General features: G+C 43.1%; 1 protein-coding gene across 1 annotated transcript in view; it reads left to right on the top strand.

The window, feature by feature from the left end:
- Positions 1 to 4,478: 4,478 nt before the first annotated feature.
- cog4 (component of oligomeric golgi complex 4) overlaps positions 4,479 to 23,085 on the top strand; it is a 79,431-nt gene continuing 60,824 nt past the window's right edge. The window contains exons 1-3 of the mRNA XM_072279287.1: positions 4,479 to 4,619; positions 12,338 to 12,420; positions 21,798 to 21,912. Coding sequence (XP_072135388.1) covers positions 4,500 to 4,619; positions 12,338 to 12,420; positions 21,798 to 21,912 — 318 coding nt within the window. The 5' untranslated portion in view covers positions 4,479 to 4,499. The remainder of the gene's footprint in view (positions 4,620 to 12,337; positions 12,421 to 21,797; positions 21,913 to 23,085) is intronic.

Below are 23,085 nucleotides of genomic sequence, written 5' to 3'. Positions count from 1 at the left end.
GTTATTCAATGTCACCCATCCTTACGGGAAACTGAATCAGATAAACTTATTCTGAATAGATAGTTCTATAGCTAAAATATGGATATATCTGATTCGGCTAGAAAATTGCATCACCTAATTATCCAGGTGAATCTTCGGTTGTCAATCGAAATCCGATGACGACGTCCACTCCTTTAACCGCAAGATCTTTGATGACTATACAGTCCTATCCTGGAACCACAAGCTCTGTTGCAGATAGGACACGTATATGTGGTAGTGGTGGCAACCATGGCTGCATTTCTCCTGGCTCTCTTCTGCTGTCTTCTGGTTGTTCTTTCCATCTCCAGAATACGAACCCCGTCCCTACACAGCTGTCACCAAGTGGTATGGTCAGCAGCAACCTCCTCCAGGTCCTCGGGTCTGATCTTGCACTTCCTTGAAGCATTCTTCATCTGATCCTTATAGCACTTCTTCGACCCTCCAGCTGAGCGTCGACCATGATGTAGCTGGCCGTATAACACTCTGTGGGGTAGCCGACATGGGGGCATGCTTATCACGTTCCCCAGCCACTGCAGCTGACGCTGGGTGATCATGGCCTCAATACTCCTGCAGTTGGTCTTTACAAGTATTTCAGTGTGAGGCACCCGCTCACGCCAGGTAATTCCCAGGATGTGCTGGAGGCAGTTTATGTTGAAGCGCTCCATGGACTTGATGTGACGGCTGTAGGTTACCCAAGCTTCACAGCTATAAAGGAGGGTGGTGACATGGACTGCTTGGTATACGGTGACCTTTGTGGAGGGACGAAGGCTCCTGTTCTGAAAGACTCTACGCCGAAGTCTCCCAAAGGCAGCTGATGCCTGTTTAATGTGGCTCTGAATGTCGTTGACAATGCCGCTATCCTCAGAGAGAATGCTCCCCAGATATTTGAAAGATGGCACTACTGACAGCTTTTCATCACCAACAGTGAAGGCAGGTAGAGCGGGTGGGACACTGGTACTCCATTGGCAAACCACTTCTGTCTTGGTGGTATTGACAGTCAGCTCATCCTGCTGTACGCTCTCACCGCCACAGCAAGGACAGTCTGACGATCCTCCGGAGTATGGGCCACAAGAGCACAGTCGTCTGCATACTGCAGCTCCAGGACCCATTCTCTACGGAGTTTGGTGGTTGCGTGAAGCCTCCTGATGACAAAGATGTTGCCATCTAATCTGACGTCCACTGCCACACCGCTGCTGTCTTCAATCTCGTTGTGGAGAAGCTTGGTAATACACAAGAGGAAGATGTTAAAGAGCACTGGTGCCAGCACACACCCCTGCCTCACCCCTGTGTGTACAAGGAAGGGCTTGGACTCATGTCCTCCTATGATCACCCGAGCAGTCATCCCATCGTGGAACTGGCAGAGAATGTTAACAAATTTATTGGGACAGCCAAACCTAAGGAGAACATCCCATAAGAGCTCTATTTGCACAGTGTCGAATGCTTTGGAGAGGTCAACAAAGGCCATAAACAGGTCCTGATGTTGCTCCTGGCACTTTTCCTGAAGCTGCCGGGCTGTAAAGCAGGCGGTGAAAAAGGCGAATGGTATGCTGACATTTATAGCGAGAGGATTCGAGTACAGGAGCAGGGAGGTACTACTGCAGTTGTACAAGGCCTTGGTGAGACCACACCTGGAGTATTGTGTGCAGTTTTGGTCCCTTAATCTGAGGAAAGACATCCTTGCCATAGAGGGAGTACAAAGAAGGTTCACCAGATTGATTCCTGGGATGGCAGGACTTTCATATGAAGAAAGACTGGATGAACTGGGCTTGTACTCGTTGGAATTTAGAAGATTGAGGGGGGATCTGATTGAAACGTATAAGATCCTAAAGGGATTGGACAGGCTAGATGCAGGAAGATTGTTCCCGATGTTGGGGAAGTCCAGAACGAGGGGCCAGAGTTTGAGGATAGAGGGGAAGCCTTTTAGGACCGAGATTAGGAAAAACTTCTTCACACAGAGAGTGGTGAATCTGTGGAATTCTCTGCCACAGGAAACAGTTGAGGCCAGTTCATTGGCTATATTTAAGAGGGAGTTAGATATGGCCCTTGTGGCTACGGGAGTCAGGGGGTATGGAGGGAAGGCTGGGGCGGGGTTCTGAGTTGGATGATCAGCCATGACCATAATAAATGGCGGTGCAGGCTCGAAGGGCCGAATGGCCTACTCCTGCACCTATTTTCTATGTTTCTATGTAGAGATCATGTCGATTGTGCTCCTGTTCTTCCTAAATTCACACTGCAATTCAGGCAGCATTGACTCAGTGATGTTGCTAATGAGTCTCTGAAGCATCGCCTTAGCCAGGACCTTTCCAGCAACAGAAAGGAATGATATGCCCCTACTATTGCCACAGATGGCCTTGTTATCCTTGTTCTTATAAATGACAACAATGTTTGCATTTCTTCATTGCTGTGGGATGCTCTCATCAGTCCAGGCCTTGGTGATGTACTGGTAGAGGGTGAGCATACACATGTACTCTCCGTTCTTCAGTAACTCAGCAGGGATATTGTCAGTGCCAGGGGACTTGTTGTTCTTAAGGGAATGGACAGCTGATAGAACCTCCTGGAAGGCTGGTGGTAGACTGAGGTCATGGATGGGAGGAAGTTCAGGCAGTTTGTCCAGGATGGTGGGGTATATGTCAGAGTCCTGATTAAGCAGGGTGTTAAAATGCTCAGCCCACCTCAGCAGAATGGTATTCTGATTCTTCAGAAGTGTTAGACCATCTGCTGTTTTCAGGAGAGTAATGCATCGATTTATTGGGCCATAAATGGTTTTGACAGCATTGTAAAAATTATGTATGTCATTATTATTGGCAAAGGGCTGGATTTCATGCGCCTTCTCAGTCCACCACTCATTTTGTATGGCCCGAATTGCCTCTTGCACTTTCCTCCGAGCTGCCTGATGCTGGTGGATGACAGGTTGTCTAAAGTTGCCCGGTGTGCTTTGTGCATGTCCTTAAGCAAATTATGGATGGTGTCTGAGTTATCGTCAAACCAATCTTGGTGGTTCCTGCTCTTATGGCCGATGGATTGGGCTGCTGCCTCATAGAGTGCAGAGCTGATATAGGTCCACTGTTGTTCCATGGTATTTTCTGAGCTCAGACAAGGTTTCAACTCCCTTAGTTTCTCAGCTAGGATGCGTCGAAACTCACTCCTTGCTTCTGTGTTTCTCAGGCGGTTGCAATTTAGCCCCTTTTTATTGGGTTTTTGCAGCCACAAGGGGGGACGCACTTTCATATGGCGCTTGGCCAAAATCATACAGTGGTCAGTCCAGCACTCTGCACCTCTCATGGCACGGGTGATAAGAACATCCTTGATGTCACTACATCTCACAATGATGAAGTTGATCATGTGCCAATGTTTAGAGCGAGGGTGCATCCATGAGTTCTTATATTTTGCCTTCTGCTGGAAGATGGTGTTGGTTATGGTAAGGTTATGCTCAGAGCAATGAGTAAGTAGCCTCATGCCATTTGCATTCACGTTGCCAATACCATGCCTACCTAGCACCCCACTCCATATCCCGTTGTTCTGTCCCACCCTAGCGTTGAAGTCCCCAAGCGAAAGGATCTTATCATTCTTGGGGATCCAACAAAGAGCTTCATACAATGTCTGATAAAAGCCTTCCTTGGCCTCATTCTCAGATGGCAAAGTTGGTGCATAGGCACTGAGAAGCGTGGCATAATGTTCTTTGCCGAGGGATACGGAAGGTCATTAGTCTTTCACTAATGCCAACAGGTGTTTCTGTAAGACTTGGTAGAATGGTGTTCTTGATGGCCAAGCCTACTCCGTGGAGATGTTGTCCACCTGGGGGGAAACCTTTCCAGAAGAAGGTGTAACCCATCCCTTCCTCTGTTAAAGAGCCTTCATCCAGGAGCCTGGTCTCACTCTGGGCAGCAATGTCGATGTTGCAGCGCCTTAGCTCAGCAGCAATCAAGGCTGTTCTCTGGTGAGGTTTGTCAGAGATGTCATACGAATCCTTACATTCCATGTTGCCAGTTTTAGGTTGTATTGTTTCTTATTTCGACCGCAATAATGGAATAACCCGATAGGCACGGTAACCTGTCCAGGTGAGTGATTGAGTGGGCAATTTTTAGGCCACCTTTTCTAGGCCCTTCCCCAAATGGGGTGAGCAGTGCGGTCCCTAAATAGGGCTGCTAAGTTGCTCAGGGGTCTGCCAAAACAGCTGCCACTCAGTCCCAGCCGCTAGCGACCAAATATCCTGTGCTGTTGTCGTGCAGGGTTCTGACCGGGAGCTCCCAGTCCACCTTAACTTCTGTTTCTGCTCTGTAGTGCTTGATTTTTTTTGGTTGCTGTGGATGATCAGTTGTAAGCCTGTCCTATAGCTGGGATTTTCTGGAGTAGTTGGAGCAGGGAGGAAATGACTGCAGAGATATATACCCGCTTGGGAGAGTTGGGTCAGGCAGTTGTCGGTCAGCCCGAGGAGTGGGGTCCTCGACTGCTCCCGGAAGCGTTGCCGAGCGACGGAGAAGATGGCAGCTGGCTCCACGTCGCCTGCAGGCCGTAGCTCCAGCCTGTCCATGGAGTTCCTGGAGGGACTGACGGAAATCGCGGAGCTGCAGGAAGCCTACAGCAAGCTGTGCAGCGAGGAGGTGGGGGACAGCCTGGCAGGAGAGGGGTGGGACCGGGGACTGAGACTGCGACTGCCTGTTTATCCGTCAGTGTCCACTGGTGCAGATTGTGGGGTCGTGAACAGCCCTGTCCGTGTGTTTTCGTGTGCGTCTGAAGAGTCATTTGTCCACTGTTCCGGTCCATGCCCTGTTGAAGGTGTTTCTTTGCAAACCTGCTCAAAGTCAGTCAGGTTTGTTATCAAACACACGAGTACACGTACGGACCGGTGCAGTGAAAACCTGCAGTAGCACCACAGGCACGTAACATTCATAAAATAATAAATTATACAGGAAAGAACGCGATTAGAATAAAACAAAAGTCAGTCGCAGTGCAAAGTGGTCCAGAGTATTGCTCTACTGGGGTAGTGATTAAGATTATTCAGTTCTTCAACCAACTTTAATAACTGAAGGGAAGTAATTGTTCCTGAATTTGATGATGTGGGACTTCAGGCTTCTGTACTTCCTGTCCGATGGCAGTAGTGAGAAGATGGCATGGCTTGGATGGTGGGGATCTTTGATGAAAGATGTTGCCTTCTTGAGCAGCGGCTCATGTAAGTACTACAGATGGCAGGAAGGAATGTGCCTGATGTATTGGGCTGTGTCTGCTACTCTGCAGCTTTGTATGTTCCTGCACATTCAAATTGCTGATACAATCAATCAGGATACTTTCAACAGTACACCTATAGAAGTTTGTTAGAGTGTTCATACACTACATATTTCTGTGGTGATACAACAGAATTCAGTTATTAGAAAGTGGAGCAGCAAATAATCTGCAGGTGGAACTCAGTGGGTCTGCTGACGTGAGGCGAAAAGAATTATCGATGTGTCAGGTTGAAACCTAGCACCAGGACTGAAGGGAGATAGCTTTTATAAAGTGGAATTAAAGTTAGAATTAATTTTATTTCTGGCATCCATCTCACAACGTGAGGGAGTAAGAATCTTTATGTTGTGCCTCTGTCGCTATGTGGAAGCAATAATGAAGGGAAATGTGGGAGGATATTGTCCAAACACTAAGATTGTATAGATAATTGTTTTATGTACATGTATGTACAGTCAGGTATGCAATCAGATCAATATGTATTGATAAATCTGATGGCCTGGTGAAAGAAGCTGTCCCGCAGCCTGATGGTCCTGGCCTTAATACTACGGTACTGTTTGCTGGACGGAAGCAGCCGAAACAGTTTGTGGTTGGGGTGATTGGAGTCCCTGATGATCCTCCTTTTTATGCACCAGCTGCTGTAAATATTCTGATCAAAGGAAAGTTCACATCCATAGATGCGCTGGGCTGTCCGCACCACTCTTTGCAGTGCCCTGCAATTGAAGGTAGTACAGTTCCCATACCAGGCAGTGACACAGCCAGTCAGGAGGCTCTCAATGCTGCCCTGTAGAAAGTTCTGAGGATCTGGGGACTCGTCTTCAGCTGTCTGAAGTGAAAGAGGTACTGTTGTGCTTTTTTCACCGCACAGCCAGTATGTACAGTCCAGATGAGATCCTCCGTGATGTGTATACCGAGGAACTTGAAACTACTCACCCTCTCAACTGCAGTCCCATTGATATCAATAGGTATTAGTCTGTCTCTTTTCCTTCTGCTATCCAGTAGACAATAGGTGCAGGATTAGGCCATTCAGCCCTTCGAGCCAGCACCACCATTCGCTGTGATCATGGCTGATCATCCACAATTTGTACCCTTTTCCTGCCTTCTCCCCATATCCCTTCAGTCCGCTATCTTTAAGCGCTCTATCTGTTTTTTTGAAAGAATCCAGAGAATTGGCCTCCACTGCCTTCTGAGGCAGAGTATTCTACAGAACTTTCCATGATCAACTCCTTAGTTCTTTCGACAGTGAGAGAGAGGTTGTCCTTTTTGGCACCACTGTGTCGGGGTGTTGACTTCTCTGTAGACTGTCTCATCATTGTCGGAATGAAGCCTATCTGCAAGTCTGATCAGATTGGAGCTGTGTGTGGCAGTACACAGCCACACACAGTGAGGGTGTATAAGGACAGCGGGAAGCACTGAGATAGGGGGTACTGAAGAGAATGGGAGGGAAGGGTTCTGGAAGAATAATGGACAAATTGAGCTAGGTTTGATGGGAGAGGAAGGGTGGAGTTGAGAGACTTGATAGATGGAGAAGGTTTTTAAAAAAAAAAGAGTAAGGTACAGCCAGGTGCATGTAGATAGAGCATTTCTATAGCGCCTGTCACCTTCTTTGGTCACTGGGTGCATTTCATATTAGAAAGAGTGATTGCTGTTTTTAATGTTGGAAATGTGACAGCCCATATGTGCACAGAAAGATGCCATAGATAATCAGGTTATTTTAAACGTTGATTGAGAGTCAAGTGTAGTGGCTGTGGTGTTTGATATAACTCTGAAGAGGGCCACATTCTTTTCAGTGGAGTATCCTTTCACTTCTGCTCTTCTAGGGGGGGATGATCCTGGAGGTCTCCATATTAACATTTCCATTTTTGGTTGATGGATAAGTGGATGCAGTAGAGTTTTCGTCTTGATTTTTTACCTTTACACCATAAGACCATAAGACAAAGGAGCAGAAGTAGGCCATTCGGCCCATCGAGTCTGCTCCGCCATTTTATCATGAGCTGATCCATTTTATCCTATTTAGTCCCACTGCCCTGCCTTCTCACCATAACCTTTGATGCCCTGGCTACTCAGAAACCTATCAATCTCTGCCTTAAATACGCCCAATGACTTGGCCTCCACTGCTGCCCGTGGCAACAAATTCCATAGATTCACCACCCTCTGACTAAAAAAATTTCTTCGCATTTCTGTTCTGAAAGGGCGCCCTTCAATCCTGAAGTCATGCCCTCTCGTACTAGACTCCCCCATCATGGGAAACAACTTTGCCACATCCACTCTGTCCATGCCTTTTAACATTCGAAATGTTTCTATGAGGTCTCCCCTCATTCTTCTAAACTCCAAGGAATACAGTCCAAGAGCGGACAAACGTTCCTCATATGTTAACCCTCTCATTCCCGGAATCATTCTAGTGAATCTTCTCTGTACCCTCTCCAACGTCAGCACATCCTTTCTTAAATAAGGAGACCAAAACTGAATCTGAAGCCCTGCCCCCTACACCAGTCTCTCAGCCAGGCATTCATCTGCCTGATCTAACGACTCTTGCCCTCGCTAGCACGTGGCACAGGTAGCAATCCCGAGGGCTTAGTTATGTGATGTTTGAAGTTACTACCTCCTCTGTAAGTGTTGTTTCTCATCTAATAAATGTTTTCATGTAAAAGGTGCTTATTCAAAAGATTGTTGAAGGGTAATTTGAGTTTATTTCAAGAATGGAAGAGGGTGGAATACCTTTCATGGATCTAAATCGAGAATTACAAAAAGCCAAGGAAGACAGTTGCAAGAAATAGTTTGTGACTCCTTTGCATTTACCTTTTTTTTTTGTAATTACCACATTCTTTTCATTAGAGGAAACTGTGAACAATACAGGAGCAGAAATCCTGACTAATCTGAGACAATAAAGTTAATCTAGAAGCTCAGCTGTACTATAATTGGAATTAGTACATCTCACAGAGCTGCACTCAAACATAGGTTACCCCTGGTTTGCATGGTTTAAGTCCCATTGAGAAGGTGTTTACGCTCCATCTACACTTCTCACTGCTGCAGTAAAAGCAGCCAACATAATTAAAGATTGCGCCCACACTGGATATTTTCTCTTTGCCCCTCTCCCATATAACAAAGAATAGAAAAGTCTGAAAGCACGTACCACTAGGCACAAAGGCAGCTTCTGTCCCGCTGTAATAAGGCTACTGAATGGCCCGCTTGTGCAGTAAGATAGGCTGTTGACCTCAAAGGCTACCTCATTATGGCCTTGCACTGTACTGTCTGCCTGAACTGCACTTTCTCTTTATAGTTACACTCCATTTTGCATTCTGTTATTGTTTTCTCTTGTACTAGACCATAAGACATTAGGACCAGACTCGCACATCAAAGTTGCTGGTGAACGCAGCAGGCCAGGCAGCATCTCTAGGAAGAGGTACAGTCGACGTTTCAGGCCGAGACCCTTCGTCAGGACTAACCGAAGGAAGAGCTAGTAAGAGATTTGAAAGGGGGAGGGGGAGATCCAAAATGATAGGACAAGACAGGAGGGGGAGGGATGGAGCCAAGAGCTGGACAGTTGATTGGCAAAAGGGATATGAGAGGATTATGGGACAGGAGGCCTAGGGAGAAAGAAAAGGGGGGGGGGAAGCCCAGAGGATGGACAAGGGGTATAGTGAGAGGGACAGAGGGAGAAAAAGAGAGAGAAAAAGAATGTGTGTGTATATAAATAAATAACGGATGGTGTACGAGGGGGAGGTGGGGCATTAGTGGAAGTTTGAGAAGTCAATGTTCCTCCAATTTGAGTGTGGCTTTATCTTTACAGTAGAGGAGGCCGTGGATAGACATATCAGAATGGGAATGGAATGTAGAATTAAAATGTGTGACCACTGGGAGATCCTGTTTTCTCTAGCAGACACTCAGGTTGGAGGAACATCACCTTATATTCCGTCTGGGTAGCCTCCAACCTGATGGCATGAACATTGACTTCTCAAACTTCCACTTATGCCCCACCTCCCCCTTGTACCCCATCCGTTATTTATTTATATATATATATATATATATATATATATATATATACACACACACATTCGTTTTCTCTCTCTCCTTTTTCTCCCTCTGTCCCTCTGACTATACCCCTTGCCCATCCTCTGGGTTTTCCCCTCCCCCTTTCTTTATCCCTAGGCCTCCTGTCCCATGATCCTCTCATATCCCTTTTGCTAATCAACTGTCCAGCTCTTGGCTCCATCCCCCCGCCCTCCTGTCTTCTCCTATCATTTCGGATCTCCCCCTCCCCCTCCCACTTTCAAATCTCTTACTAGCTTTTCTTTCAGTTGGTCCTGACGAAGGGTCTCGGCCCGAAACATCGACTGTACCTCTTCCTAGAGATGCTGCCTGGCCTGCTGCATTCACCAGCAACTTTTATGTGTGTTGCTTGAAATTCCAGCATCTGCAGATTTCCTCGTGTAGGAGCAGAATCAGGCCCATATGTCCTATTGAGTCTCCTGCCATTCCATTGTGGCTGATTTATTATCCCTCTCAACCCAATTCTCCTGCCCTTTCCCTGTAACCTTTGACTAATCAAGGATCTATCAACCTCTGCTTCAAAGAAACTCAATGACTTGGCCTCCACAGCCATCTGTGGCAGTGAATTCCACAGATTCACCACCCTGTGGCTAAGGAAATTCCTCCTCACATCAGTTCTAAGTGTAAGCTCCTTATTCTGAGGCTGTGTCCTCTAGTCCTAGATTCACCCACCATAGGAAACCTCCTCTCCATATCCACTCTGTCTAGGCCTTTCAATATTGGATAGGTTTCAATGAGATCCCCCCTTCTGGAATTCTTCTAAACTCCAGTGAGTATAGGCTCAGAGCCTTCAAATGTGCCTCATATGTTAACCCTTTCATTTCCAGAATCATTCTTGTGGACCTCCTATGGACCTTCTGGAATGCCAGCACATCATTTCTTAAATAAGAGACCCAAAACTACTCACAATACTCTACGTAAGGCCTCACCAGTGCCTTATAAAGCGTCAGCGTCACATCCTTACTCTTGTATTCCAGTCCCAGAAGCATAGAAAACCTACAGCACAGTACAGGCCCTTCAGCCCACAATGCTGTGCCGAACATACACTTACTTTAGAAATTACCTAGGGTTTCTAAGCTCCATGTACCTATCCAGGAGTCTGTTAGAAGATCCTATCATATCTGCCTCCACTCCATCACCGACAGCCCATTCCACACACTCACCACTCTCTGCATAAAACAACAACAACAACTTACTCCTGACATCTCCTCTATACCTACTTCCAAGCACCTTAAAACTGTGCCCTGTCATGATAGCCATTTCAGCCCTGGGAAAAAGCCTCTGACTATCCACACGGTCAATGCCTCTCACCATCTTATTCATCCTCTCCAAATGAATGCTAACATTGCATTTGCCTTCCTTACCATCAACTCAACCTACAAGTTAACCTTTAGGGAATCCTGCAGGAGGACCCAAGTCCCTTTGCACCTTGGAATTTTGAATTTTCCCCCCATTCTACGCTTTTATTCCTTCTACTAAAGTGCATGACCATACACTTCCCAACACAGTATTCCATCAGCTATTTCTTTGCCCATTCTTCCAATCTGTCTATGTCCTTCTGCAGGCTTCCTACTTCCTCAACACTACCTGCCCTTCACCTATCTTTGTATATCTGCAAATTGGGCCACAAAGCCTTCATTTCTATTATCTAAAACATTGACCTCCCCCCTTAGTTAAATGTAGTACCCATCAGGTAGAAGGTACAAGTGCCTCAGGACTCTCACCACCAGGTTCAAGAACAGTTACTACCCCTCAACCATCAAGCTCTTGAACAAAAGGGGGTAACTACACTCATTCTATTTCTGCTGCTCCCACAACCGTTGGTCTCGCTTTAAGGACTCTTTATCTTGCTCAGTATTTATTGCTATTTATTTATATTTCTGTTTGCACAGTTTGTTGTTCATTGATCCTGTTTACACTTATAGATCTATAGATTTGCTAAGTACGCCTACAGGAATAAGAATCTCGGGGTTGTATGTGGCGACATGTATATACTCTGATAATAAATTTTACTTTGAACTTTGACATTAAATGTGAAAAGAAGTGGTCCCAATACTGACCCCTGTGGAACACTACTAGTTATCGGTAGCCAACCAGAATAGACCCCTTTTATTCCCACACTTTGCCTCCTGCATGTCAGCCAATCTCTGTCTATTCTAGTACCGTTCCTATAATACCATGGGCTCTTAACTTGTTAAGAACCTCATGTGTGATACCCTCTCTAAGGCCTTCTGAAAATACAAGTAAGCAACATCCACCGACAACCCTTCGTCTATCCTGCCTGTTATTTCCTCAAAGAATTCAAACAGATTTGTCAGGCAAGATTTCTCCTTAAGGAAACCATGCTGACTTTGGCCTATTTTGTCATGTGCCTCCAAGTACCTCAAAACCTCATCCTTAGTAATGGTCTCCAACACCTTCCCAACCACCGAAGTCAGGCTAACTGGCTTATAATTTCCTTTCTTCTGCCTCCCTCCCCTCTTAAAGAGAGGAGTGATATTTGTGATTTTTCAGTCCCCTGGAGCCATTTGAAAATTTAGTGATTCTTGAAAGATCATTACTAATGCTGCCACAATCTCTTCATATTGTGCTGTTCAATGCACTAAATGTAAAGAAATGATCTGAATGATGGCATGCAAAACAATGTATTTCAGTGTACCTTGGTACATATGATAACAATAAACTAATTTACCAAGGTGTTTAGATACCATAGTCACATATATTTGAGAGACTCTGTATTCAGACTTACTGATGCAGAATACCTTTTTAGTTGAAGAATTAGAAATGGTAAAGCAAAACCTGATGTGTTTGTGGAAGAAATATTTTTGTGGACCAACAGTAGCAAGGAGCATGGTGAGGTTCTGTGCTATTGGAAAGCATACTTTTCCTGAAAAGCTTTTGTGTGGTCTTGTGTTTGTCTGTAAGACCTTTATAAGGGTAGCATGTTTGCTATTGGGATCATTTGTATTTTAATGTATCTGTAAGATATGTTTATGCAGAGATTTACTGTTGTTTTGAACAAGATAATTGCTTTCTTATGTTCTTAATGCAGAAGGAGGTTGAAGCAGAACTTGAGGCTCTTGTTGGACAGCAGAGCAGCCTGGAGGGTAAAATGGCCGCTTTGCATCGGATGGGGTGGGTACCAATTTTAAGACAAAATGAATAAAAAGTTAATGCACAGTAGCTACTGTTAATAGCTGAGAGAATTTTTTTCTGATTGAGTTCACAGTATTACTAATTGTATCTAGACCATAGTGTTGGACAAATTGCTTTCCAATTGTATATTCTGCAATATAGTTTGGATCTTTTAATGCACTGGCACTAATGCCCTTCAGGAAAATACATTCAATTAAACTTATTTGAAGACATAACAGAGCAATTATTTATTTTAAGGGTAAATCCCACTTTAGATTTCTTAAGCTTCTCTCATAAGCTTCATTTCTGCCTCTACACATTGATCTGATAGAGTTGCGCACCTGCTTAATCGGCAGGTTCTCATTATGGATGTGTGGCTGTACTGCACACCAGGAGGAGATCAGTAGTCAATGGTGCATCACCGCATACACACCTGTTGGTTTGTCCTTTAAGCCAGTATCATAGAACGTGGTACTAAAACATCCAGCTTCATGATAAACCTTGTTTAGTCCATTATTTGCAGATGTTCATACCCTGATGGAGTATGCATTTGAGTTGCCTGAACTGTGAATTAGGTTATCTGTAGCAGCTTGATTGATACCAATGTTGAAATCATAAAGCACACTAGAGATAGGTGTGAGCTTTCATACTATTGCTCTATGTGCCTCTAACCAGAATATTTTTATTGAATTTGATTGTTAATATCATGGTTGCTCTGTTATTGACATTTCAAGTTTTCATGTTGTATTAGGCTAAGATTACCCTGACCTTTTAGATGGGGAGGTGCTATGATAATTTGACAATATGTCAACATTAGTATATTTTACAAATTACAATGGATTCCAGCTAATTGGGACACATAAGAAATTAATACAATTTTTTAATACTGTATTAGGACTGATGGTGTCCTAATTTGTTCTGTACTTCATTTAAATATATAATTTGATACTCGGTTAAATGGTTGTTCATGGAAATAGTTAAGAAGGTATAAAAAAAGACAAACAACCATTTAACCAAGTATCAAATTATGTATTTAAATGAAATACAGAACAAATTAGGACACGACCAGTCCTAATACAGTACTAAAAAATTGTGTATTAATTTCTCTGTTGATAACCATTAGGAACTCATCCAGTGTGCGCTGCCTGTATGGGGTGTCCCGGGAGGGGTAGCGCCTTTACTGAAGGGACTTGTCATGTGCATTCTGGGACAGCTCACTCACCTTTGGTCTTGTTTGTTTAAACAATTAATTTTAGGTTGTATGTAAAAATAAGTGAGTTGCATTAGTCATGTGCAATACCACGAGATATGTGCATGCCTCAATTAAAGAACAGAGTTAGACTCACATTCCCAGTTTTCGTGTTTTCCCTTTTGAATTGATTTAATGTTTTGAAACTACAATTCATTACAGTAGCCACGAGGTATTTTTAAAATCAACCTGAGGCAGCTATTGACCTGTTGAAGTGCAGCAAGACATTCGAGTTTTTAAAAAAAAAAAATCCCAGTGAGGAATGGTGAGTAAAAGAATGTAGTGCAGTGGGTACCAGTGATAGTAATCATAAAAAAGCGGCAGAAATGGAAATACATTGAAAAGACAGACACATTCGATTGCTCAATGGGCTCATGTTTGCTTGAGCTAATTCAGCAGTATTTTGAGGCAAATGAAATGGCCAATGAGAAACAAGTTCCAATTTTTCTCAGTGCATTGGGTTTAAAGGCATACAGTTTGCTTTGAAGTTTAAATGCTCCAACCAAACCAGCAGAAATGAACTTTGCTGTTGTTATGTAAGTAAAACATGAATACTTGGAACCAAAACCGTTGTTGATTACAGAATGTTTTAAGTTTCATAGGTGAAATCAAAAGGAAGGGAAGTCCATTTTGGTATATGTATCTGAATTGAAGAGAGTGAGCATTGTCAGTTCAGCCATGGACTTAATGATGCACTGAAGAATCATTTAGCTTATGGAATTTTACAAGAAAACATTCAAAAACAGACCTAACTGAAGCACAACACACATTTAAAAGAGCAGTTGAAATTGCTGTATCAGTGGAAGCAGCAGACAAAGACAACTGAGTTGTAGTCAGGAATGAAAGTGAGCATTGTTACAAGAATCACCCCTTGTAATAATGATCAGGGAGGCACAAAGAAAATTTGTAATTACCAATAAGTTCCTTTATTGTCTCAACGGAAGAACAAGTGAACTTGCACAACTGAGTATCTGTTTAGTATATGGCTTACACCAAAAGTGAATGGCAAATTAATTAAAATGGAATTGAACACTGGCTTGGCTGTTTCAGTCGTTCACAAAATGAGTTTGTACAGCATTTCAAAGATAGTAAATGGAAGGCTGCAGATATCCAAGTAAGAACTTGTACTGGAGAAAAGATAACTTCTGCAGCAATGAACAGTTAAGGAGTAGAAAATATAATACCAGTTAAAAAGGATTTTCTGCGGCTGGTCACATGTCCCTCATAGTCCTGTTTTAAATCTCCCTGTGTCAATGCACGCCTCACATCCATGATGGTGAACCTGCTACCGAGTCATTGTTCTGTTGTATGTGAAAACCTCTGCTTTTATACTCATTTCTTACCAATTCAAATATTGCATTCTATTGTCGTTGGTGGTCGGTCATGTGTCTGACCTTTCACCTTTTTTAGTGGCTCAGCTCCAGGCCAGCATCCATTTATTGCCCTCTTCCCAGCAAGTGACAATTGGTAATCAGCAACCAGCTTGAATCACACAGACCAGACAGAGAACCCAACATTCATAAACCTGAACAAACAACAACACACATAAAAGTTGCTGGTGAACGCAGCAGGCCCAGCAGCATCTCTAGGAAGAGGTGCAGTCGACGTTTGAGGTCGAGACCCTTCGTCAGGACTCATAAACCTGCATGTTATATCCAACCAACGAACACCTCACAAATAACTTATCCCTAGTCCAGCATTTTACCTGAATCATCATTGTGTCTACTTCAGAACACTGATCAAGCCAAGTGACTTTAGCTCATGAAATGGAGTCTCTTCATAAAATGGTGGCCGCCATCTCCTCCCTCATGGCAAGAACAAAGGCAATTGGCCTGTCTGCTTCCTTGATTCATTCGAGTTCACTGATTTGTAGACTATAGTTCTTTGCAACAGTGTGAACAGAATTGCAACATCTAAATAGAAGATGGCCTGACCAAACAAATGGTGTTACCATTCTGGCAAGGGCTCACATTTACTAGACCAATGCAGTTTTAAAGGTGAAACATGCAGAAAATGTAACAAAGAAGCCTACAAAGAACAAGTTGGGTAGCAAAATAAACAGACAATACAGGGAGGTGAAAAACCTAAAAATTCAAGTTGCAGTTTCAAAAAAGAGCACTAATCTCTTTGCTGCGGATAAAATATCTGATAATGATGAAAGTGACATGGGACTGTGTAGTCTGAGGATTTACAGTGTGAAAACTAACAATAGACAAGCAATATGGCTTACACCAGTGGTGAATGGCAAATTAATTAAAATGGAATTGAACACTGGCTTGGTTGTTTCAGTCATTCCACAAAATGAGTTTGAACGGCATTTCAAAGATACTAAAATGAAGCCTGCAGATATCCAACTAAGAACTTGTACTGGAGAAAAGATAACTTCTTTTCATCCACAATTTGCATGCCACATCCCCTGCCGTAGAGTTAATTTAAAGTGAATTAAGAAAGGTGCTGGAAAATGCCACAACTATCTCCATGCTGTACACCATGAACCATTGTCCAACAGAGGGGATACAGGCATTGGTGCCTCTGGTTGGAAAGCATATTGGACCAAGGAAAGACCATGCTGCTCACAGGAATCATGAAAGTGATGAAAGCTATGGTCTGACTACAATTGTTTTTGTAGGCAGTATACCTGAGGAAGATTGTTATGTTAATTGGGCAGTTACTTGTGAAATGTGGCTTGGTTTAAGCCAGATGAGAGTTCAAGCAGCTTCAGTAAAATTGTAAGCATTTGCCTTTGGTGTGTATGATCTACTCCACCTGAATTAAGGTTATTGTATGAATTTAAAATGGGAAACAATAAGCTGATTGTAAAAGTAGATGCAAAGTCCAAAGCCCAGCTGGATGACTGGAAGGCCAAAAAGAAAGAAGTCAATGTGTAGATATGAAAACAGGATTTGCCAGATGATGTTGTGGATGAGAAAACCAAGAGGAGAGATCAGATCATAAAGAGAACAACAGAAGGATTAATAAGTGAATATTCCAGTTACTTAAATGCACCTTCCCAAGATCAAGAGGCACAAACTAGAAGTAAAAGGAAGGAGAAGAAAGGTATCCAGAGCTGTCAGAACCACTTCTTGCAGTTTCAGAGTCAGCTCCTACTGCTACCACAGAGGAGCCTCAAAACCCGATATCATTTCACAGATACAAGTCTCACCTGCCAAGCAGAGTGACCTCCCTTGTCAGGAAAGACGTTATCCCACAAGAGTAAGAAAGCCTCCACAGCTTTAGGCCTGAATGGGAAATTACAAAATTGTCTATGCTTTTGATGTCAGAACAGTATTTACTGTGTATATAGTTAAGTTGCATTTCCTGTTGCGTTGGAGTTTATAGTTAAGCATTTATAAATAGTTATGTATTTAATATATCGGTAATATTTAAATAATTTTTATATGTTGTTTCATTAGGTGTTCTTTCTTTACATAATTCATATGGTTGTATTTTAAAATATGTGAATTGCATGGGTCATGATGCATTACGTAATACATGGCATCTCATTTAAGTAAAGAACAGAGTTGACTCGCATTCCCAGCTCCCTCGTTTTTCCTTTGAATTAGCTTAATGTTTTGAAGCTACAAAACATAATGCAGGTGAGGGTAGGTGGCGGGCCTCATACTCCAGTGAAATAGGAACTTGCTTGTCCTGTCAGTTCCAGAGGACTGGGTGAATGAGATCAGCAGTGAGATCCAGTGGCCAAGAAGGCAGCTCTGTAATGTCTGAAAAGGCACAGAAGAAATCCTGGTTATCCACTGCAATCAAGGGAGACCCAGGTTTGTGACAACTTATTGTACCATTGGACCCAGACTTCTGAGTTTGAGAGAAGGGAACTGTCCTAGTGCGATGGCTTTTCCACCTTAAAGACCCTTCTGCCCAGGTTTCACAGTTGTCATTGGAGATGACAGACAACCAACATGCTGCCATATTCTTTCAATTGACTGTAAATGAACACAATTAGTGTGGAGACCTAGTGTAGATAATGGACTGCCTTCAAACAATTCTTTCAACATTTGCATTCTCCAAATCTTCATTTTCATTGAAACATTCAAGATGATTGTTGATACCTTCAAATTATTCGTAGTTCCTAACTTGTCAAAGTAGTGAAATCATTTCATTTTCACTCCTGGATGTTTCTGGCATCTTGAATCCTGAATGTTTGAAACCACAGTGAGCAAAACAATTCTAAATTATCTTACTGTTTATTCCTCATCAACTATTAGTGACAAAAATTACTGATCTTGCAGTTGATGCTATTTAAAATTACTTGCTCTAAGCCCGATCTTAGCAACTAAATAAGTTCACGCGACTAACGCTAGTTAGAAACTGTTCAGAAACAGTCTGCTGTTCCAATTAAGTGGCATAGTGTCCCAAATAAATGAAGGGAATCATGGCTAACTTCTCGATTAGTTTTTGTTCTTTAAGAATTGTCCCAAGTAAGCAGCTACTCCGATTAACTGATGGCACAATTAACTGAGGTCCACTGTAATTTGCTATTCTCGTCTCTGAGTTCAGGACAGCTGATTTTGCTGCTTTGGCTACTGGCTGTAATCTTCCATCTATAGATTTCAGGAAATTGCCTGGGAATTGGACAATTGTGAATGTAACAAATTGTTTTCGTAAAAATCCTTTACAGGCAAACACAGTAAGCAGAAATCAATTTATTAAACTTGCGAAGGGGAATATTCCAGAAACTTGATCATGTTTAAAATCTGGGAGCATACAGGGTCAGATAAGTAGAGATTTGATAGTGGTGCGGAAGATTATGATGAGTTTAGATTGACTTGGAAGAAGCTGTGTCCTTTATTGCAATGCTTAAGGACATGCAGTTTGCAAATTTAACGTGGAGCATCTGGTGATGGGCGTTAGAGAGCAGGGAGTGAATTAGAATGATAGCTTAAGTACAAGGAAAAATTCTTCCTATACTGTACATGGAGTGGTTGAAATCTGGAACTTGCTACCAATTGAAACAAAGTCAATCAAGGCATTCCAAAGGGATTTAGGCCCATGAGGGAAAGTAATTTGCAGTGGCTACAGGAAAGCAGAGCTGTGGAGCAGGCTGGTTTGCTGAGTTGGTTCCTGTCATCATTTTGATAGCTGAATGGCCTCCTATTCTCTGGTGATTGTTTGACTTCTGGGTTCTAAAAGATTCACTAGTTATATGAATCATCTGGAGAGGGTGAAGTTGTTCTTATAGCAGAGAAGACTTGAGAGATTTATTAGCAATAATTAGAATTGCAAGGTTTGGTAGAATTTAAAGAAAATGAGAATTGATGATAATAGCATACAGGTTTGGGCGGATTGTGAGAAAAAACACTGCTGGATGAATTCAACAGGTGAAGGAACATGGGGATGTCAAAGGTAAGTTTTTTTTTTAATACACAGAATGTTCGGTGCTTGGAATGCCCTGCTAGGGTAGTGGTAGAGGCAGATAAATTAGAGGCATTTAAGAGACTCTGAGATAGCTCCCCATTTTACTTTCATCCATGTGCTATGTGGGAAGGAAGGGTTAGATTGATCTTGGAGCAGGTTAGAAGGTCGGCACAATGTCTTGGGCTGAAGGGTGAATTGATTATGGGGAGCAAGGGCATGGCAGACCAATTGAATAATTACTTTGGTTCTGTCTTCACTAAGGAGGACATAAATAATCTTCCAGAAATAGTAGGGGACAGAGGGTCCAGTGAGATGGAGGAACTGAGCAAAATACATGTTAGTAGGGAAGTGGTGTTAGGTAAATTGAAGGGATTGAAGGCAGATAAATCCCCAGGGCCAGATGGTCTGCATCCCAGAGTGCTTAAGGAAGTAGCCCAAGAAATAGTGGATGCATTAGTGATAATTTTTCAAACTCGTTAGATTCTGGACTAGTTCCTGAGGATTGGAGGGTGGCTAATGTAACTCCACTTTTTAAAAAAGGAGAGAGAGAGAAACCAGGGAATTATAGACCGGTTAGCCTAACGTCGGTGGTTGGGAAACTGCTGGAGTCAATTATCAAGGATGTGATAACAGCACATTTGGAAAGCGGTGAAATCATCGGACAAAGTCAGCATGGATTTGTGAAAGGAAAATCATGTCTGACGAATCTCATAGAATTTTTTGAGGATGTAACTAGTAGAGTGGATAGGGGAGAACCAGTGGATGTGGTATATTTGGATTTTCAGAAGGCTTTTGACAAGGTCCCACACAGGAGATTAGTGTGCAAACTTAAAGCACACGGTATTGGGGGTAAGGTATTGGTGTGGGTGGAGAGTTGGTTAGCAGACAGGAAGCAAAGAGTGGGAATAAACGGGACCTTTTCAGAATGGCAGGCGGTGACTAGTGGGGTACCGCAAGGCTCAGTGCTGGGACCCCAGTTGTTTACAATATATATATTAATGACTTGGATGAGGGAATTAAATGCAGCATCTCCAAGTTTGCGGATGACACGAAGCTGGGTGGCAGTGTTAGCTGTGAGGAGGATGCTAAGAGGATGCAGGGTGACTTGGATAGGTTGGGTGAGTGGGCAAATTCATGGCAGATGCAATTTAATGTGGATAAATGTGCAGTTATCCACTTTGGTGGCAAAAATAGGAAAACAGATTATTATCTGAATGGTGGCCGATTAGGAAAAGGGGAGGTGCAACGAGACCTGGGTGTCATTATACACCAGTCATTGAAAGTGGGCATGCAGGTACAGCAGGCGGTGAAAAAGGCGAATGGTATGCTGGCATTTATAGCGAGAGGATTGGAGTACAGGAGCAGGGAGGTACTACTGCAGTTGTACAAGGCCTTGGTGAGACCACACCTGGAGTATTGTGTGCAGTTTTGGTCCCCTAATCTGAGGAAAGACATCCTTGCCATAGAGGGAGTACAAAGAAGGTTCACCAGATTGATTCCTGGGATGGCAGGACTTTCATATGAAGAAAGACTGGATGAACTGGGCTTGTATTCGTTGGAATTTAGAAGATTGAGGGGGGATCTGATTGAAACGTATAAGATCCTAAAGGGATTGGACAGGCTAGATGCAGGAAGATTGTTCCCGATGTTGGGGAAGTCCAGAACGAGGGGCCAGAGTTTGAGGATAGAGGGGAAGCCTTTTAGGACTGAGATTAGGAAAAACTTCTTCACACAGAGAGTGGTGAATCTGTGGAATTCTCTGCCACAGGAAACAGTTGAGGCCAGTTCATTGGCTATATTTGAGAGGGAGTTAGATATGGCCCTTGTGGCTACGGGGGTCAGGGGGTATGGATGGAAGGCTGGGGCGGGGTTCTGAGTTGGATGATCAGCCATGATCATAATAAATGGCGGTGCAGGCTCGAAGGGCCGAATGGCCTACCCTGCACCTATTTTCTATGTTTCTATGTTTCTATAGTGCAGGACTGTTCTATGTTCTGCTGACTCCCTGCTTTCTCAACACTACTTGCTCCTCCGCCTATCTTTGTACAAAGCCATTAATTCTGCCATTTAGATCATTAATGTAGAAAGTGAAAAGTAGTAGACTCAATACCAACTGTGATGAAATGCCAATAGTCATTGGCAACCAACCAGAAAAGGGTCCTTCATTCCTGTTCTTTGCTTTCTGCCAACCAGCTAATCCTCTATCATAATGCAGGTAGTTGTGCTGCCTCACAGTTGTAGGGAGCTAGGTTTGATTTTGACTTTGGTTGCTATCTGCACGAAGTTCACTCATCCTCCCTGTGACTGCATGGGTTTCCATCAGGTATGCTAGTTTCCTCCTGCATTTCAAAGATATGGTGGTAGGTTAAATGGTAATTTTAAACTGCTCCTTAGTGGAAGTCAGCAGAAAAACATAACAGGAGTTGATGAGCTTGCGAGAAGGAATAAGTTGCAGACCATGTGCAATAGGTGTGATGATATTGATCTATAATAAGCTGGCTTGGATCCAGTAAACTGAATAGCCCCTATCTTGTAGATAAATAAAGGTCGAGTATCTTAGTTCTTGTGGGAAAGTAATTTTTATAGTTCTGTCAAGTGATATGCAAGAGGAATATTAAACTTGTCCTTCCCCTTCCCTGATGCTGGCTAATCTTCATTTGTTTCCATATTTTCTGAAAGATGGTCCATTGCTTTTTCATTGTGCATGCACTTAATAGTGTTGTAATGATCCTTTCTCGTCGTTCCTGTTCCCTAGTCCAAATTTGCAGCTGATTGAGGATGATGCCAAACAACTTGCAGGGATGATTGCATTTACTTGCAACCTGGCTGAAAATGTAAGCGGCAAAGTTCGGCAGCTTGACCTAGCCAAGGTACACATTGCTTTTTAATTCCAATGTAACTGCTAGGTAGAATGTTATTATGGCATCTATAAATAAAAGAATGGATAATGTCAGGTCAGGAATGTCTGGAAATCTGAATTTCTGAAATAATCAGCTTCATGTTAATTGTCCCATATCGGCCAGTGGCTGCAGTGGAAATTATGGTTCCTGGAACATTCAACATTTATCATACACAGCTAAATTATTCAGTTTTATGTTTTCCTCTGCTAAAAGTGTTGGCTCGGGGTAGGACAGTGCACTGTTATCTTTTAATATAGTTGCTACTTTATCAGAAACCCTCTTGGCTTTTGCAGTGCATTCATTTAACATTTTGGAAATTGAATCCAACAATCTTATAAACTTTAGTAGAGGAGACCCCACCATCCCTGCCCCTTCCCACATTATAGCTATTTGGGTAGCGAAATTTCCCCTTCCAGACTTCACAAAACAAATACAGTATCCAAAAAATTGAAATACGGATTAAAATTTGCTCGTAAGAATTTTTATGAAAGAATGTAACTGAGTGTAAAACTCTTTGTTTTTAGCTTGTTGATGCATGCACAGATGACATGGCTTTGCCTTATGGAAAATTGTGGTATGACCCAATTTAGGAATGCAAACCTTCTTGTAATGCAAGGATCAGCTGTATGTTAATAACTGGGAATACAACTTATGAGGTCATTGATTCTCCTGTGATAGATGGAGTTCTCTGGGTGCTGGCACCTGTTTTACTTGTGGCTATTCTTCATGTCCGAGCTCCGATATGGGTAACATCAGAGTGTTTTCATCGAGATGAGCATTAGTGCTAACACAACCATTACTGGATGCTACTGTCTTTCAGTGACTTTCCTTGCCATAAATTGAGCACTTTAGCTGCTTTCCCATCTTCCCTGCTCTTCCAGCTCTCACCTGCATGAGGTTCACATTCTGAAAATCCAGTTTCAGACTTTCTGATCTATGAAACCCAGTGGACCAAGTCAGGTACACAAGCTACTCTGCACTTCAAAAGGAGGATTACTAAAATCTGACGTGCACTGAGAGTAAATGTCTGAACTCTTGCGCTAGTTAGATGAGTTGGCCAAGGCCTTGAGGGTGAGCCTGTCACCTGCAGTTTTGGACAGTGGGATAGTCTGTGATTCGCAGCGGATAAGAGCCTGGGGGGGG

This window comes from Mobula birostris, chromosome 15 (assembly GCF_030028105.1).
Source record: "Mobula birostris isolate sMobBir1 chromosome 15, sMobBir1.hap1, whole genome shotgun sequence".
NCBI classification, from domain to species: domain Eukaryota; kingdom Metazoa; phylum Chordata; class Chondrichthyes; order Myliobatiformes; family Myliobatidae; genus Mobula; species Mobula birostris.
The sequence above is the reverse complement of the archived record's forward strand: the minus strand, read 5'-3'. Positions and strand labels throughout refer to the sequence as shown.